This window comes from Morone saxatilis, unplaced genomic scaffold, assembly GCF_004916995.1.
Source record: "Morone saxatilis isolate NCDOM2014 unplaced genomic scaffold, NCSU_SB_2.0 Contig11, whole genome shotgun sequence".
NCBI classification, from domain to species: Eukaryota; Metazoa; Chordata; class Actinopteri; family Moronidae; genus Morone; species Morone saxatilis.
This window is the reverse complement of record NW_023339663.1, coordinates 7,546,045-7,565,166: the sequence shown is the minus strand read 5'-3', so window position 1 is coordinate 7,565,166 and position 19,122 is coordinate 7,546,045. Positions and strand designations below refer to the sequence as shown.

The 19,122-nt window shown below is 39.9% G+C and overlaps 1 protein-coding gene across 1 annotated transcript; it reads left to right on the top strand.

Annotated features, from left to right (window-relative positions):
• Nucleotides 1-1,744: 1,744 nt before the first annotated feature.
• On the top strand, nt 1,745-18,710 carry LOC118320718 (monoacylglycerol lipase ABHD2). Its single transcript, XM_035651775.1, has 12 exons — nt 1,745-1,959; nt 3,217-3,283; nt 3,703-3,744; nt 3,972-4,187; nt 7,384-7,559; nt 8,300-8,467; nt 9,067-9,250; nt 10,363-10,455; nt 11,110-11,211; nt 11,391-11,460; nt 11,552-11,636; nt 14,599-18,710. The coding sequence occupies exons 4-12, from the start codon at nt 3,979-3,981 to the stop codon at nt 14,805-14,807; spliced, it is 1,296 nt and encodes a 431-aa protein (XP_035507668.1). The 5' UTR covers nt 1,745-1,959; nt 3,217-3,283; nt 3,703-3,744; nt 3,972-3,978; the 3' UTR covers nt 14,808-18,710.
• Nucleotides 18,711-19,122: the final 412 nt, after the last annotated feature.

The window sequence follows — 19,122 nt, the reverse complement described above, 5'->3', positions numbered from 1 at the left end:
CTATTTTTTTGTATTTGTATTTTTACTTGACAGTCAGGCTCAGGTTAGGCTACTATGTATTAACATAATTGATCACTAGCTACAGGACTCATGCACTTAATTCTAGCTCTTCTTTAACATATATAAACACCTGGTGATCCAAAATAAAGTAGTTGCAGTCTTATTAGTTTACGGTATCTGTGTTATTAAATAACCTGTTTTATGATGAGCGTTTGAAGGCACCACTACCCCCCCAGATTGACAGTGTAGGCGGGGTTTTTAATATGTCCCCCCGGATTATTATTGACGGGCTGTTGTGCGCAGCAGTTCCAGGTGAGGATGTGACAAAGAAAGGACATTTAAATGCATTCAAGAAAATAAAAAGTCATGTTTCACTTACAGGATTTATGGCTGAGGTCTGGAGGAACAGGATGTCCCACTCCCAACAGCAAATGTGGAGGAGAAGCGTGAAAATTGGAGTGACAAATTTGTACTTTGGATTAATCCCCGTGGGAAAACTCTGCATCTGACCCTCTTTGCCAAGTATTTAAGAACACAGCAGGCAGACCAACCAGCTCCAGTTCTGTGGCCACTATTTCCTTTGGTCAATGGGCATTTGAAGAAGTATTACAAAAATCAAACATTTATATAGGCTACTGTATATTTGGATAAACCTACTATGACTGAGCATCTGAGGCTGACAGAATCAGCAATGTCATTAAAATCACTTCTGATTTTAATTTATTTGTTTTAAACACTTCTTATCTCTTTGTTCATTATTTTGTTGTTTTTATTTTATTATTTTAATAGTCGTAATTTGCCACATTGAGGTCCTAGACTGTTTTAATCCTGGTTCAGCCATGCAAAGCACTTTGTAACTTTGTTTAGGAATAAAGCTTATTATTATGAGTATATATGGGTACCCCACACTCTCTTAAAAAAACATATTAACAACCATGGCGTCTATATTGCTCTGTTTTCACAGGGAACCTCGGCATAATTAAACTTTATTTGACTGTTATACGTTATATGTTATTTTACATTACTAGTTGAGAGTTTCATACAAGAATCAGTTAAACTCTGTCGCCATCAGGTGGATATAATACTGTTATTGCATCTGGGGCTGTAGCTTCTCGGGTTTGTTGTACACTTTCCATGTATAGGCTATATGCCCTGAAGTTGAATGAGGAAGTGAAAATTCGACCTAAGTGGTGTTTTCTAATAAGGAAAACATAATAATCATAATAAAAGTATCTGGTAGCCAGTTAAATTGTGACATTATCTGCTGGTATATTCCAGTATGTATAATTGAGATGTTATGTAACAGGCTTCAGCTCACGTTCCTGTCACGTTCAGGAAGGATCTCGTTGGGTGTATGTTTAACACACTCAAATACTAACCAATCCACACAGAGAAAATGCTGCAAAAATACTAATAATGAATTAAGTGATTGGTTGCAACATGTTTTAATTAAAAATGCGTGCGACTTGCATTCATTTACTGCAACAATTTTTCTCTAAAACACTGTCCCAAAACGGGTCAATGCATAAAGTGTAATAAAACCATACACCATGACAAAAACAAACATTATAACGACAAAATAAATAAATAAAACAAAAGTATTAAAAAAAAAAAAAAGGACACTTTGCAACGCGTCACAAATCAGAGGCGTGGCCTGCAACTCAGCCGCCACGTCACCGGCCATGTCAACCAATGAGGACGCCGGTATGCAAATTCCAGATTCTCCTAGGAAGTGGAAATCGGAGCTGGCGTCGCTGCTTCGAGCTAGTGTGGCTAGAAGAGGGCGTCATACCCACCGGACAGCCATGGTTATAGAGGAGCACAACAACAACAACAACAGCAGCAACAACAATTAAAACAATGCTACGAAAATAAATAAGGCCTGTCGCTTTTTTAAGCAGCGAGGAGTTTTATTTACCCCCCCCCCCTCACCTCCTCCTCCTCCCTCATCCAGCCGAGGTAAGTAACGCCAGAGATGCTCCTGTTGTGTCGAGTGATGCTGCCTCATCGGATCGATAGTTAAAATACGGGCCCTTAAACGCCTTTTAAGTTGAGACTACGGTTAAGATAATAAAAGGTCTAACTGGGGGTTTATTTGTGGGGTTTTTAATCTCTCGTCTGTATGTTGTCTCAATGGGAATGCACTGCGCACTAGATTCACGGTTTTCATTTTCTGCACGAAGATGCGGCAGGCATCGTCTGGCCTGCTGTCAAACAAACACAACACAGATGTTAGAACCGAGTGAAAACATCCCAGAAATGTGTAACATTATACCAACTAACCTCTCTCTATAAATATAACATATATATGTGTGTGTGTGTCCTTGTGGCTGTAAACTCTGGCTTGTTATGAGTCGTGACAAAGAAGGAAGAGCTAATGTTAGCGGCTGCTCTCATGCCAATGTACCTTTTATTAATGGAGAGTCTTATAATAAACACACTTTCTCTCTGGCATCGGGTGTACCGTTACTCAGTGGGTTTTGTTTGCATTGGGGGAGGCGGGTTTAGCTGTGTGGATGTTTTGGGGCTGGTTGTTTAATTGATGAAGCAATTTTCTTTTATGCAGCTGAGCATAATTGTGTTGGAGGCTGAGTTGTTGTTTACAGGTGGTGTTTGTATAGATGTAGTGCTTCTAAAAGCTATTTTGAAAGTGGTGGTAACACCTGACTGCTGAAGGAATACAGCAAACATTTTCAGCTATCAGTAAAAAGCTTTACTGATTTATATTAGTATTAAGGGGATTGGTAGACTAAAACAGGGTACATGTTATTGCTTTATAGGAACAAGAAGATATGGACAGAGTAGTTTACCCGCTGCTGATATCTGTTAAGCTGGTTTAAATCAGAGATATTGGTGATAAGTGATACTACATTCAGGTGGACTGCATGTGTGGGTGATTTATCTCTAATTACCTCTGACAACCAGCCGAAAATAAACCAGTGCACTTCATAAAAGTGAAGCTTTGGAATAATGCTTTTACTTGATAAATTGCAGTTAATCCAATATCAAAACCCATTGACTGACTAATCATTCATCACTAATTTAAATCGCCCGGGTGACATCATGCTTACTGGTACAGCTTAGACACTATAAAGAAGAAGGCAGTGATCATGAGGACATTTAGATGAGACTTTCAACCCAGTTTAAGGACAAATGTAATATAATTCTGGTCAAGTAATTTAAGAGGCCAATGTTATTTTCTGTGTTTGTGTTTAGGTTGACCGCATCACTGTGACGTCACATTTCGGACTTTTGGAACAAGTTGTTATTGGAGGCGTAAAATGTAAGTAAAAGCTTTAAAAGGTTTGTTCCTGGTTTTGCGTTTTGCGTCGTTTTCTTTTTATGGTATTTTTATTTGCCCGCTGGGTCGTAACGATGGAAAACACCGTCTACTTCTGTGAAATTCTGTATGGCAACTTCCCTTTTTTCCTGATAACAGAGATACTGATATATTGTTCTCTTTACAGTTCCTGTTTTATTTTCCTGTCGTTTCACAGCTCAGAAGACTTTGTTTACTGAACATTATGTAACTGTTAAGTGAATGTGTTAAGATATAGTTATAGAAAATATAGAAATATCAGCACATCTATCTATGAAGCAAGGCGTTGTCTCTTTGTAAGCTTTAGTGTAATTAAGGTGTGTGTTTTAAATCACTGACTGTGCTTTATCTGACTGAATTGCTCTCACTCTGTATTCCCACAGATCTGTTGCTACAGCGCCTTGGGCACCAAGAGGAGTATTTAGGTCAGTCAGATATCATCAGATATTTGTCTTTGCCATTTTTGTGCTTTATACCATTTCAGACTCAATCACAGTTTAACTCAAGAATTGTTTGGTTTTGTACAAGTGTGTGCTATTTATGGACAAATATTTAAATAATGACAGGGAGTACACATTTGTTTTTGGGTTCATTTGTGTACACACAGGGGAAAGCACTAAACTTAAATGTGGTCCACTGTTTTGTTTTTCAGAATAATCATGAATACCCACGAGTCAGACGTGAGCACCATCTCTCCAGAGCTGCCAGCAATGTTTGACGGCATGAAGCTGGCAGCGGTGGCCACGGTGCTCTACATCATCGTCCGCTGCTTGAACCTCAAGAGCCCCACTGCGCCCCCGGACCTCACCTACCAGGACACGGCCCTGAACCGCTTCCTTCTCAAGTCCTGTCCTCAACTGACCAAAGAGTGAGTAGCGTTCCCAGCTATGAGTCTGTCATTCAAGGCATTACCATGGAAATAGTAGTGCTCGTCGGCCATCTGGGGCTGCAGTGAGGGTAGCAGTTTGTCTGGCAGTGGTCCCATCTGTTATCAGTGTTCCTGAGTGAGCCTCATGTCTGTGCCAGAGATGTCTGGCTTCAGTGCCAGCTCTAGTATGAATTAAATACCAGCCTGTATTTTCGGGGGGGTTATCCCAAAGGTAGACTGGGTTTGTCACTCTTGCATTACAAATATAGACTCATTCACTGCAGGGCAAGAAATAATTTGCATATATGGTGTTGCGCATCTTCCCCTCAGGGCAACTCTGATGTCTACTATAATTTGGATCTTCCATTGTTGGTACAGGGCAGTGGCAGGTCTTCCCTGTTAAGGCTAAACCAGGTTAGCAGCTGGGCTTTAATGACCTGTAGGTTGTGGGAAAGCCGCTGCCTGCACGTAAACGAAGTAAACTTAATTTATTTTTTTATTAATGAGCATCACTGTCCATGTCCTGTGGTCTGGTGTCCTGGTGTTGTAATACTCCAGAGTAACTTTCAGCTCTGTAGGGGGGGCTCTCTTCAAGCCTTCATCACGAGTTTCAGCTTATATAATCGATTGTTATTGAGCCCTTTGCCTTTCAGCTGCAGTGTCAGTGAATCTTAAGGCCACTCTGATGTTTACATTTGTGTCTGGCTTGTTGTCATTCCCTCCTGATCTGCCGTATTTTCTCACAGAAATGTATGCCCCAGTGGGTGGTTGAACTCGGATAACCAAAGTCCTGGAACCTGTCCTTATTGCCCATGTTGGTGTCTGCATCATCTGGGTCGTGTCTCTGTGTTGTTGAAAAAGTCACGTTTGTAAATCATAATGACATTCTGCGGCGTTGCATAACAGAGATCAATTACACAGTGGAAAGCATAGGAGGGATGTTGTGAGGTTAACAAGAGTCAACAGCAGTTTTGTTTGGCTGTGTTTGGGAACATGCACGCTGGGGTTTTGGCTAACGTAGAGAACAATACAGAACAAATAACTCTTTCTTCAAGTGCGGTTTTAGCTTAATTTTCCTTTTATCTAGAGGATTTTATTTTTACCTTTTTTATTAGTTTAATCTGACAAAAAAATGTAAAGTCACAGATAAGCGTTTAGCTCATTGTTAAGGAGTCTACAACTTGTTTTATTTTGGACCTTGATGTTAAAGCAGCAATGATATTTCAAGTAAATATCAAGGCCAAAGCCAATGGTAAACAGACCAGTACCAGACAAAACATTGGCAGAAACATAGTTGAACAGTTTAAATACAGAGTTACAATAAAGTACAATTAAAAGTCAAAAGAAAAGGGAAACCTAAATGAGGGCAATAAAGACATAAAGTCAGTAAGTCTTGATTAATTCTTACCAGTGGTAATGGTTTGGTATTTTCCCAGCTTGCTAGTATCAAAAGCCCGAGCCTTTACTTCTGGACTTTGATCTGGACTTTAGATCTTTGCTTCATCAAACCACACTGACGCATCTGTTTCCAGTTTCTGTTACCTAATAGCCATGAAAGACAACAGCAAACACACACACTGTATCACAAGGTGACATTTACGGCTCTAAAAGGCAGACTCTGTAATTCAGATTCAAACAAATGTCAACCAGTCACACACAATTGTTAAAAAAAAAGCCTGTTTCCAATTATTATCAGTTGAGCTACACAAAACTCTTATTTTCGAGCAACTTCCTCAGTTATTATGTGTATTTTATGGTAATTTGAATTGTCCAAAAAGTATCAATTGAGCCTGTTTAATAGGGATTCTTCAAACTGTATCAATTTAGATAGATAGAGAGATAGAGAGATAGACTTTATTAATCCCTGAAGGCCAACAGGGAGCTGTTTGTCTGTTGCTTCCCATGGATGAACTCCGCTAACCCGGCGGTGTGCTTATCCTCCACATAACAACAATGAGGTTATCCTCTTCCTGTAGTGGTAGATTAAGCCTGCAGAGTACCTTCTAGAAACGTGTGGTTAAGCTTTAACTACCTGTACAGCGCATGCTGGAGGTGATTACATTATCGCCGTTTGGAAGTAGTCTGCGTTTTGATTGACAGTTCTCTTATGTAAGACTGTATTTTCTATGTACAGTAATTGTTGGAGCCACAGTAAGAGATGAGGCAAAACAAGGTGGACGGGCTTGTGTAACTGTTGATTAAACCCTTTGCTTCCTGCAGCTACGTGTACTGTCTCTGGGTTTTGGTCCGTGTACTGTATAGTGTCCACGTGGTGTCTGCGCTTGAGTTTACAGTTAAGCTGATCCTGTTTATCTCATCACCTCCCAAGATGATTTCACACTTCATTGTCAGCAAGTCTAAGAAGAAGAAAAAAAAATCCAGTTAGGATATTATATAATAGAAGGAAAGTGAGAAAGAGGCAATCAAATGTTTGTGTTATTTCTGAACATTGTGAAAAAGTCCCATTTGTACTGTTAAAATCTTGTTTTTAGATGGAATATGTCTTAAACATAACCTCTGATCTAGAATTCCCCCCTGAATATCTTCAAAAGGTCAAAAATGACAGGATCACCTGAACTAAACATTCATTTATCACCTTTTTTATAACTGCGACATTACACGAGAAGCAGACAAACATTAACAGTTGTTTTGGCTTTTATCCCTACAGCTCTTATTATTAGCCTCGACTATAATATTGCCTTGATGTGGGTTTCCTTTGTATGATTGGATAGGCACCTGAAAAAACAGAACCTAAAAGGGTTTTCCTGTCAGGTTGTTTTTCCTGGCCTCAGTGTGGAAATAAGATGGTGATTCATGATAATACACAACACAAGGCACAGTATTTCAAAGGAACATTATGTAATCTAAAGACTTGACTCCTACAGCTAACTCCTACAGAGGTGTCACTGGAATTCAAGTACACATGCTCAGCATAACTTATCAAAACATAGCAACAGACTGACGTTAAACACTGATGTCAGTTGGTAGCATGGAGCAAGCTTTTCGAAAGCTGCAACAGAAAATGTGTCTTTGTATGCAAACTGTGTGCCTGAACCACTAATGCAAATGTATCTGCTCAGGATAACATTGCGTTCGTGTTATTTCTGGGCCTTGTGCTCCTATCGAGTGCATTAGTAGAATAAGCTCATATTTCTAGATCAAATTTAATAGCAGTGTCTAATTTTGTGTTTTCCAGGTACATTCCTCCCTTACTGTGGGGTAAGAGCGGTCACCTCCAGACGGCACTGTATGGTAAACTTGGTCGGGTGAGCTCACCCCACCCCAGTGGAGTCAGGAAGTACTTACCCATGCAGGACGGGGCCACTGCGACCTTTGACCTGTTTGAGCCAATGGGGGACCATCGAACAGGAGGTGATGCGTTTGATCTAGATCTACTTTTTCTTTACCAACTACCAACTCTCACGTTTTTTGTAGCTCTTGGTTGTATATTTTTTATTCTCCTTCTTTTATATTGTAATTCTCCTAGTGCCACTTTTGTCTAGTCTGTTAATGCAACACCTATTGGGTGTCTGTGCTAGAAGAGGGATCCCACCTCTGCTCATCTTCCTGAGGTTTCTTACATTTTGTTGTTCCTTATCCAGTTCGAAGGTCAGGCAGAGAGGGTGCCGTATGCTGTACAGATTATAAAAGCCTCTGGGATTTGGGTTATATGAATAAACTTAACTCGAGATATATAGAACATAGTTTGGCTATAATAATACAAGTTACACTCACGTCATTGATATTTAAATGAGGAATAACGTGTTGGTAATGCACTTGTGTGAAGGCAGTTTTCTTTGAATGCCTCAGCTGAACCCTGAACCTACCTCCTCAACTTTGATCTTGTGATCCTCTTTGAAAGCTTAACACTCACATGACATTTGATTCCCAAAAAAGTAGCGTTACTATTTCCATTTTGGTTTCTTTGTAAAGCTATAATTGACAGACAAAGAGCCTAATCCTTTATTTTGGATCGGCTGCAGTGCTTTGCCTTGCTCCTTTTATAATAAACTGATGTGCTGTTTAGGAGAGTGGCATACTCTCCTCATTGTCTGTGCTTACATATTGCTCACTGGTAAATATCTCTCCCATCCATCTGTCTGTTTCACCAGATGACATCACCATGGTGATATGCCCTGGTATTGGTAACCATAGTGAGAAGCATTACATCCGAACCTTTGTGGATTACGCCCAGAAGGACGGTTACCGCTGTGCCGTGCTGAACCACCTGGGAGCTCTTCCCAACATCGAGCTAACTTCTCCGCGCATGTTTACCTACGGTGAGAGCAAAGAGCTGACTTTAGTTTTACTCTCTATCACCTCAGAATCACTCTTTCATATTAGGAGTATCTAGGAATGATGACCCAGTTTTTTGAATAAAAAAATGATGTGATTTGGTCTGATGATCTGTAATACTGCATCATAATTTTTGGCTCTGTCTGCTGCTCTTATCCAATTGTCTAGCGATTGAGGCTTAAGAAGCTCTGGCCAGAAGCAATTTTCATAGCAGTGAGCACAGCTGAAACATTAATTCAGAGTGGTGTTTAAATAAATGATGTCCTTTGGTGGCACCTTGACCTCATTTTGATGTAATCTGGTTTAGTAAAGACACTCTAATATCATAATTTCCCTTCATTTAGACAAATCTCGATACAACATAATTTCAAGGTAAAAACGAAAAGGCTGTATGAGCTACTAAAGCTCCAAGAGTTACAGATAATAAGAGGTTTCAGACCTGAGCTTATAAAGGTCTGATAGAGACTCACATTTAACACCATGAGCTGAAGGCACCTTCAGCTGGAACTGCTGAGCAGAGAAAAACGCTCCGTCCTACAGAGGTGTTATGTATTGATTGGTAACTATACTGTTTCCCTTACAGGGTGCACATGGGAGTTTGCATCTATGGTCGGCTACATTAAGAAGACGTATCCTCAGACTCAGCTGATCGTGGTGGGCTTCAGTCTGGGTGGAAACATAGTATGTAAGTTCCTGGGCGAGAACACAATGAACCAGGAGCGAGTGCTGTGTTGTGTCAGCGTCTGTCAGGGGTACAGTGCTCTCAGGTGGGTTGTTGTCATCTAATCTCTTAATTAAAATGCATAGTATCATCAAAGCCCCTTTCTAACACCGGCACTTGATGTGCACACATTTCTGATTATAAATTAAGCTCAGCACAATGACTCAAAATGATTAGTGCTTGCATAATATAATCTACCAGGCATCTTTTGTCAGCTGTTTATAGTTCGGTTATTCTTTTTACTATTGATCTTTAATTGATAAATAGCACTTTTTTTAAGTTGTCATATTGAAGACCTTTTTTTTTTTTTTTAAACGCAACCGACACAATGGACTCATTGTAAACAAAGGGGCCTGAAGGTTGATCAGCCTCAGAGTTTTGTTTACTGCTCAGCACCAGTTCATGCTGTCACTTTTTCCACAGTTTGCTTTAACTTTGTTGTGTTGATGGTTTGTGTACAATGAAGTGAACTGGCTGTTTCACATGTCCAGAATAAGCATTTTGCGTACATAGTCACATTTGTGAAACATGGAGGACAAACAATGTATTACGATGGTGTTTTTCAACCACTAGTTCATGTGGGTGTTAGAGCAGACTCTCCACCCTGTGTTCGTGTTGGACTGAGCCACACCTTTTGTGTTATAAATGTAGCCAGCGTCTCTTGGCAGACATGACAGGCTGGGTCTGTTAAAGTTTGGATGTAGGCAGTAGGGAAGGGTGTGTTGTAGAGACTGGTCTTTTGTGAAGTTGAATTTGCAGGGGAGGTTTCTCCCTTTAATGGATTCTCTTTTCAAATCAGTGTCCAAACTTAATCAGGCCCTTCTGTCAGGGTCCCTGAGAGCTGTAGCTATCACTCTTCTCCGCAAATAAACTGTGAATAATAAATCATACTTGACCTCAAATGGTATTGAAATGCCAAAAGGGAAATTAATAATTTGTACCTAATGTTAAGTACTTTGTTAAATATCTTTTAGATGTTGTGTTGGTTTAGTCTGTCTCTGCCAGTGAGCTGCATACTAATGCCTGACACCATTGCTCTACTCTCTCCACCAGCGTGACTCTTTGTCCAGTGGATTAAACAGGACATTTAGTGTGTTGTTTGGAATGCAGACAGGCTGCACAGAGCTAACTTCCTGTGCATTTGTCTTTTTCTCTCAGGGCCCAGGAAACATTCCTACAGTGGGACCAGTTCAGACGCTTCTATAACTTTCTCATGGCTGACAACATGAAGAAAATCATCCTCTCACACAGGTATCACTGTTGGCCCTGCACATGCAGTCCAAATAGTTTCTCCTATAGTTAGTGTAAAGGTCTTCACATCAGTTCCCTAAACTTCAACATAAAGACCATGTCTCATCCTGTAGATACAGCAAAGAGGTTTTCAGTGCATCTTGATCACAGACATTTTGAGATTATATTGGACTATAGAAGCAGATCAGTTACAAGATCTGTGCAGGTTAAGACTAAGTAGTAGTAATATGATTTAAGTTTAGTAGGCCTATAAGTTACACTTAAAAGTAAAAAAAATACAAAAATATTAATATCTTTTTCATGTCTGCGACATATTCTACAGATACAGACATTGAAACTAGTGAAAGGTGTACGTTGCTGGTATGATGTCGATATGACTATGAACAGATCCTTTTCATTGTGTATTTTTGCTGGGAACCGCTCACAGAAAAAGGCGAGACACAATTAATTATTAATGGTGAGCTGAGTTGTACCAATACTGATACATTATTTGGAGATATTGGTCTTGCATTTTTATAGTTAAACATAAGGTTCACCGCCCATATTATTTCCTTTTAGTCCCTTACTGCATGCCTAGTGGTTGAGTAATTTCACTGATTTCAACATGTTTTCATGAATAATGTTTGTGTATGTCTGTATCTTTACATGTTACAGGCACAGTTTGTTTGCGGGGAGCTCAGTTAAAAAGATAGACGCAGATCTTAGTCGGCTGTACACAGCGACATCCCTCATGCAGATCGACGACAACATCATGAGGTATGACAGTCACAGTCCTCTGTATTGTTTTGATATGGTAGATTACAGATCTGTGTTTTTGAATCTCCTTATCTGTATTTCACCTGATCCATTCATCAGTGGCGAGAATGTAAAATAACTGCAATGTATTTGTTAAGTGGGATAATTTAATGACACTTCCTTTTTTTGGGTTTCAACAGAAAATTCCACGGCCACAGCTCTCTCAAAGAGTACTATGAGAAGGAGAGTTGTGTACATTATATTCACAATGTAAGATCTACTTTTGCATATATCTCACATGATCTCATATTATGTTTCTCTTTTTGCTCTGTTTGTTTGATGTATTATTTTTTATTTCCAGGTAAAGGTGCCACTGCTGCTAGTGAACTCTGCAGATGATCCTCTGGTTCATGATTCACTGCTCACCATCCCTCGCACACTAGCAGGTAACATAGCAGCATGTGTCATGACAGCAGTACCAAACCCTAAAAAGATTTGTCACATTTGCAAGCCATTTTCACCATTTTCACCATCAGTTTTGAGATTGTTCTTATCTTTTATTGACCATTTAATTGATCATTTGAACACTGAGTTTCTGATATTTCATATGATTCTACTCACATTTCAGTAATAGGGACAAACTGGTCCCAAACCAGCTAAAATAAATAATACCCTGATGTATTCTTTTTTTAATTTTTTCACAAAAAGAAAAGGGAGCTCTGTTTCCAGTGGCAAGAAAATGCTGGTCAGTGTAATTCAAAGTAAACTGGCAAGGACAGCTCACAAATTGCTTCCACTAATATAAAGTGAAGGAAAAAAGGGGATAACATTTTTAAAAGCTGCAGAATATGCTGCAAAACAGTTACTAGAAGTTATTCTTATTTTTCTATCAGATCTGAAAAAATAATAATACTCAGTTCTACTGAATATTTGATACTGCAGACAAATTCCCAGATTTCTAAATAAATATTATAAACCAAAAGTAATAGTCTGAATGTGGCTCAGTACAGTGCAGCTCTGTACTAGGGTTTAGTACTAGATGTATCTGCAGACGTATCGTGGCATTTTTACAGTTGGTCCTCTATTGACTCAACAATTGAGTTTTATTTATTTATTTATTTATTTATTTAACAGGCTTTTCCTCTCTGACTAGTGTCTGCAGTTTTGTTTCTTAGAAAAAATGTCTGCAATCTTTGAAGGCCTTCTGATGAGTTGGCTCTGCACCCTGAACAGGACAGGGTGTGGCACGGAGGTCAAGGCTATGAGTAATGTCTTTTGATGTGTTACAGCAGCTGTAACACTCACTCACACACATACAAATATAGTGTCCCTCTATATAAAGTGAGTTTTCACAGGTTCCCAACATTAAAGATTTGAACATAGAGTGGATCTGGATTGTTTGAACCTCATTTTACAAACAAGAAGAGGCAAGCTACTCTTTAACTGCTTTCACATTACATAGTGTTTATCAAGCTTTGCTTTAACTCAGCCTGTGCTATATTTAAACTTAGTGACCACTTTTTTTGTAAACAGAAAATCCCACATGTAAGGGTGTGTGTGTGTGTGTGTGTGTGTGTGTGGTGTGTTGTGTGTGGTGTTGTGTGTGTGTGTGTGTGTGGTGTGTGTGTGTGTGTGTGTGTGTGTGTGTGTGTGTTGTGTGTGTGTGTGTGTGGGTGTGTTGTGTGTGTGTGTGTGTGGTTGAGTCCTGACTGGAAGTACATGCAACTCTGGTTCTATTTCTCTCTAGAGAGTAACACTTACTGAATAGAGGATCAGCTGACCCTTTGCCCTAAAATGTGATACTGTGAGTCACAGACACGACGACCAGGAAAGGACTCAACAGAAGTACACTCGCTGTGTTGGTGCTTTAATTAGCTTAGATTAAGGATGTTTGATAAGAAGGTTTACATCATACTATTAAGTCAGTTATGGGGAAGTAACAGTCTTACATTTGGTCTGTACTCACCTCTGATTTGTAGTTGTACTGAATGTGGATGTGATACAGTGTTAGTAAGTTTAAAAAAAAAGTAAGTAAAGTATGACTGTAGCAACAGAAAAAAAGGTTTTATGCAGTGAAACAAAACCTTGAAACCACAGTTTGTTACAATCATGTCACAGTAAGCGTTTTTTAGTAGTTTCTGTTCCCACCTGTCTCTCAGTGCCCATTGAGACGGTGGCTCTGGCTCTGGACAAAACACACAGTTGTCCCAGTGCAGCTCAGCTGCTGTCAAGAAAAGTGCACAGTGGTGAAAGTCCTGAGGGATCTTAATCACTAGTCAACCACATCAGGCTCACCTACTAACCCAAATAAGAACAGGAAAATAAAGAGATCCAGGCAAATCATTTTAAGAGGCCACAATGCCTACTTGTCCTCAGCTGCATTAGATTAATGTTGTCTGCAGTGTGGGGGATGATGCCACTTTGAGTCCAAGGTTTCAAGTAAATGAATGGATTTCTTACCATATTTATAGCGTAGAAAAAACCCCAGATGTAGCTATCAGTCAACAACCCGTTGGTTCCCTCTTGGTATTGAACCTGGTGGTAGTAACACTCAGTCCCCCGTCGTTGTCAGTTGTAATACACCACATGGCCAAAAGTATGTGGACACCTTAACGTTACACTCATATGATTATTGAACATGTCATTCCAGAACCACAAGCATTAATGTGCTGTGATAACCCCCTTCACTCCTCTGGGAGGGTTTTCATAACATTGAAACCTGGCTGCAGGGATTTGCTCCCATTCAGCCATTAAGAGCATTAGTGAAGTCCAACACTGATGTTGGGCAATAAGTCAATGTTCCAGCTCACTCTAAAAGAGTTTGATGTGGTACAGGTCAGTGCACTGTGCAAAGCACTGAAGTTCTTTCACAGCAGAACATTTTATGGACCTTGTTTTCTACACAAGGTCATGCACAGGCATGTCTACACATTTGGCAATATTGTGGCAGCCGAGCAAGTAAAAGGCAGAGTGTGAGAGCCCTGAGAGACCTGTCAGTCAAGCCAAACCTGCCTCAATTACACATTGGAAGGACTAAATTAACCATTCAGAGCCTCATTTTGGAGAACACTGAAAACACTTTACTGATTTTTTTAGTTCAAGAAGGAATGTTTTTTTTCATTTCCTAAAGTCTCAGTTTTTTTGGTGGACATTAGAGAAACTGCATCTTCAGCAACCTGTTGATTGGCTCAAACTTTCAACTCTGGTAGTTAGCACTTAATCATACCTACCAGAAGTTGAGTCATGCTGTTATCTGTTTGACCATGCAAACACGCCCATGCTATCTATAACAGGTATAAAATAATCCCTGGCCAGCCCATATTTGGACATGTCCAGTGTTGGTTTTGAGATACTAATGAGTGCACACCGTGCACAAGCCTAATTACTGTGTGATGTGTCATCCTTTAGCAAAGAAGCCGAATGTGATCTTTTCCCTGACGCTACACGGAGGCCACCTGGGCTTCTTCGAGGGTGCGGTGCTCTTCCCCCAGCCGCTCACCTGGATGGACAAAGTGATTGTGGGTTACGCCAATGCGATGTGCCAGTGGGAGAAACAGAAACCGCCGTGCCAAAGTGCACACCCGAGTGAGAGCTCCTGCGCAGAGAAAAAAGCTTAAACTTCTGACCTCTGTATCTGTCTCACTCTTCCTCTCCCCTCTCACTCTCTCCAACCCCACTGTCCCAGCACTGAGGAGACACCTGAACTAAACCTTAAACTGCTCTCTCTTCTCTGCCTTCTCCTCTGGTGCTACTCACCGTTCCTGACCCACACTTACCATTCACACGTCTTCATGCCTTTACCACAGTTCCCCTTTGTAATCACCATCACCTTACAGTATGTGACGGAAAACAAAAACAACTAACTGCCTTTGTGCTCTTTTCCGTTGCGAGGACTTTGAATTCAAAGCAGGAACATTTTGTTTCTCTTCGTGTACACGACAATGATCCTTGGCTAACGGAGGCGTTGACCAAATATGACGAGAGATGAAGTCAAGCTGGAATTATAAAGAAAGTGAGAGCACCACTTTAGAGTAGTCCAGTGAAAAACAAGAGCACACAAGAAGCCTCCTATTAGTGTAAACAAGGACTGTGCTGCAGTCGGTGCCCATTTGCAGCACCTGTAAGAAGCTCACTGCTTATCACCGCCAAGGCCATATAGCCTAGTCTGCTGTCTTAACCAACACAGCGTCTTTGTAGTATGTATGTAACTCACAGATGTAGTGTGTATGTCTGTGTGCGCCTGTGTCGACCGAGAGTTTAAAGACCCATGACCGAGCAGGAGATCTTTGTGTTTGGTAGGTGTGATTCAATTTCTCTGTTCATGGTCTATCTGCCCTTACGATGTCTGTTCCTTTGGATGAACCGTTGCTCTGTTGTTTGTAGAAAATGTACAGTAGATAAATTAAGTATTATTGTGGGATATTAGACATTATTTCCAGCTCATAACATCCCCCCAGCACGTATGTTCGGCACTTGAAATGAAAATGTTCAGTGCCGACCACACATGACCAGGGATCAACCCCAAAGGGGCTCCATGCACATTTCCACAGTTGCATTCTATCACTTTGATTCAAGGCACTTTACACCGTGTATGACACAATCATTTTATTTTCCTCATTAGTCAACGCGCAGGTATGGAGGTTATTGGTGGTTTAGCTCTCCTTGTGACCGAGAGGAAGAACTGACGGGAGCAGGGATGATGACGAAAAGTTAGATGACTCAAGTGTTCCCTGTGTTGTCTTTTGTCCGTGTCTTTGAGCCCTCTTACTCTTTCATCTGCCTTTGATCAGCTGCTGGTCCAGCCAAGACTCTGATATCGCTCTCTTACTGCACAGACACAGACCTGCCACTGGCTAGCCTTTGAGCTCAACCTCATTGGTGCAAACATCTCATTACATTTTCTAACAGACGATTTTGAAAATGCAGCGGACTCATTGGCCATTGTGGTGCTGTTTTTAAAGGGAAAGTTCAGCAGTGCAAAGCAGATTTTCTCTTAATTATCTGAGCTGTGAGGTGTGATGAGTGGGAGGGCAGAGGATACCAACTCTAAACCAAATGTTTATTTTAGTGGATTGTTTGTAAAATACTGTTGATTGTTCTATTGTATAATTAGATGGAGGGCACTGCATGCAAGAAAGAAGAGAGAGATTTTGATGCAAGGGAATATTTTTTGTTTCATAGACAGCAGTGAAAAGCTTTTCTTTTTTTTCTTCACTGGGCTGAGTGTTAAAGTTGCAACGCAGCAGGGTCGAAAAAAACTGCTGAAATCCATCTCAGATGTGTCTTGATGAAAGCATACTGCAATAATGGGACCTGTGGACTTTTCAAAACCTGAATCTAATTGAGAAATTGTTTGCGAACCTTTTTGTAAGGGCTTAGGAAGCTTTTTCCAGTCCAGCCAAGTAATCTGTAGTCTGCTAAACACTGTGATGAGACAGATGGATGGTTTGAAGTGATGAAGGGATACGCAGTGATTAACAACAGCACTTCTTGTAAGGCTGTTTAGGCCAAGGTTTGTGTGTTGTAAGACCTGGGTTTGATAGTATTTGAAAGCAGTAGCATTTACATTAAGTTGAGGGAAGTTTTGCATATCAGGACAGTTTGTATAATGGCACACACTGTCAATAATAGAAGTGTGCAGAATATTAGAACTATGAAATGCTCAATAATATAGTATATAGTAAATACGTTTTTTGTTTACACTCAAACGCAACGCTCACAAAACTTGAGCAACTCATTCTTGTCCTTGGAAATAGTCTGGGTTATGTTTTTTTCTGTCAAAGTACTGTTATAGTGATTCTGATCACTATTTAAATCAAAATGGATGTTCTTTCATGACCACAGTTTATGGAGATCTGTTGTTTTTTTTTAGATGTATTTAGCTTAAATGTAACCTCCTTTGGGGGAGATTATTCTATGCAAATACTGTGAAACCCAGGTATTAATCTCACCGATACTGGCTTGGCTAATGTGCAATATAGGGATTCACCGATCCAACTTTATCCTTCTTAACTCAGGGTATCTGCCGAAGTACCGATCCGATACCAGTGCCCTCTTTTTCCCACGTTTAAAACCTGTACACCTCACTGTGTGGAACTCATTCCAATCATTTCTATGTACTGTAAAAGTCAGCAGCCCACCATGACATTAAACTGAAACATATAATGAAGTTGACAGTGAAACTGTAGTTAATGTGGCGTCATGGCTGATACCTGATCCATTTGCTAAAGTGTTTGGGTCGGTGCATGCCTACTTGGACAGTGTGGATATGTCTTTCTTTGCCTCTAAAGACTTTTCATCCTGCATTGTTCAAACCACAAATCACTGTTGCCATCTGCTGTCAGGGAGACGTAACTACAACTGCCAGTCACTGACGGCAAACATCCTCTTTTTCACCTATAGAGATATACGGTTCATGGTTCACTCTGTCCACAGCTCTCATTTCAATAAAACCAGGTGTGGTTTGAATTTATTGTGGCTCGCAGAAAAATCTGATGAATATTGATGACACCAGCACAAACCCAGTTTCTGCAGTAAGAGCCATTTGTGTTCTTTTTAAGAGTTTTGCCTCCACCCAACTTTGCACAAAAATGCAGGTTTGGATGTATTATTTGGATGTATTTTTTTCTAGTTGATTATTTTGGGTATTTTTTTGTATTTTGTATTGTTAATATGACATTTCTTTGTTATTTGCTTGTGCAAATGCATCAGAGTGTGAGTGCTGAGTACAGTACGTGTATACTGTGTCATATCACCACCTCTGATTGACAAAAACCAAAACTTATTCACTTTAACAATGGAAAAAAATGAAGAAATATATAAAGATAGTGTATATTCAGATATTTAAGGGAACAGGAATGGAAAATAAAGGCAATAACCAACTAGGAGGGATTCTCTTGTCATTTTGATGCTAATGTGACGGGAAACAATGTTGACGTATATTAGACCAAAACATGTCATATACATTAAGATAATTTTCTCATGGAGTGTTGGATCTGAAATGTTGTTTTACTGTGTTGATATGATAATGTGCTCCGCTGTATTTATCCTAACCCCAGTGCTTCAAGCATCTTGTTTTTCAAGATTGTGGGCTCATGTTTAATTGCTTGGAAAACAGAAGAATTTAAATATAAACCTCTCCAGTGATTTAAATGTCAGTGAATCCCAAACACCTTGGATTGGAATGAACATTGCTCAGTGTTGTGTTCTTCTAAAAATGTTTTTTTCATTTGAAAATCTTATCTGCCCAAACAAGTGGATGAGAGCCCACAGTATGTTAACCCGCAGTAATCATTATACAGCTTTAATTTTACACAAATAATATACAAATATTTTGATGCTGAAAGACTGTAAGGGGTGTGGTGACGACTCGAAGGGGCACACATAGTCACACAACATGATGTACTCTGATATTGAACACTGGGTGTTTTTGTTGAAGAAAACCAGTGGTGTGTGTGATCTAGTTATGTGAGGAAATATGGTTATTGTGTTCCAAAATAAATTATTTTCTCAAAAGAAAACCTGCTTTCTTTCCTTTTTACTTGGCAGTTAGATTCTTTTAAACTCATGATGTAGAAGAAGCTGTTTAATATCAAGATTTATACCACTGCTATAACACTGCTTATGGGATAAAAGAACATGGACCTTTTAATATGTATAACCGTTGAGCTCTGTTGTCGTGACTGCATTGTAAGCTCTTAGTTATGTTTTTAGTTTGTACAAGTGACGGCCTCCACATAGTTTAAATACCTTTTTAGATAGGCTATCTGTTTCTAGACGATCTAAAGGTCAGGCTGGGTGAAAATGCTACTGTGAGATTACAGCCTTGGGTTTCTTATCTCTATGTGGCATATTTGAGTAACTTTCAGGGAGGAACTTTGGAGTAAATTATGTGTTTCAGTCTGGCAAATTCATTGTAACACTGGTTAACCC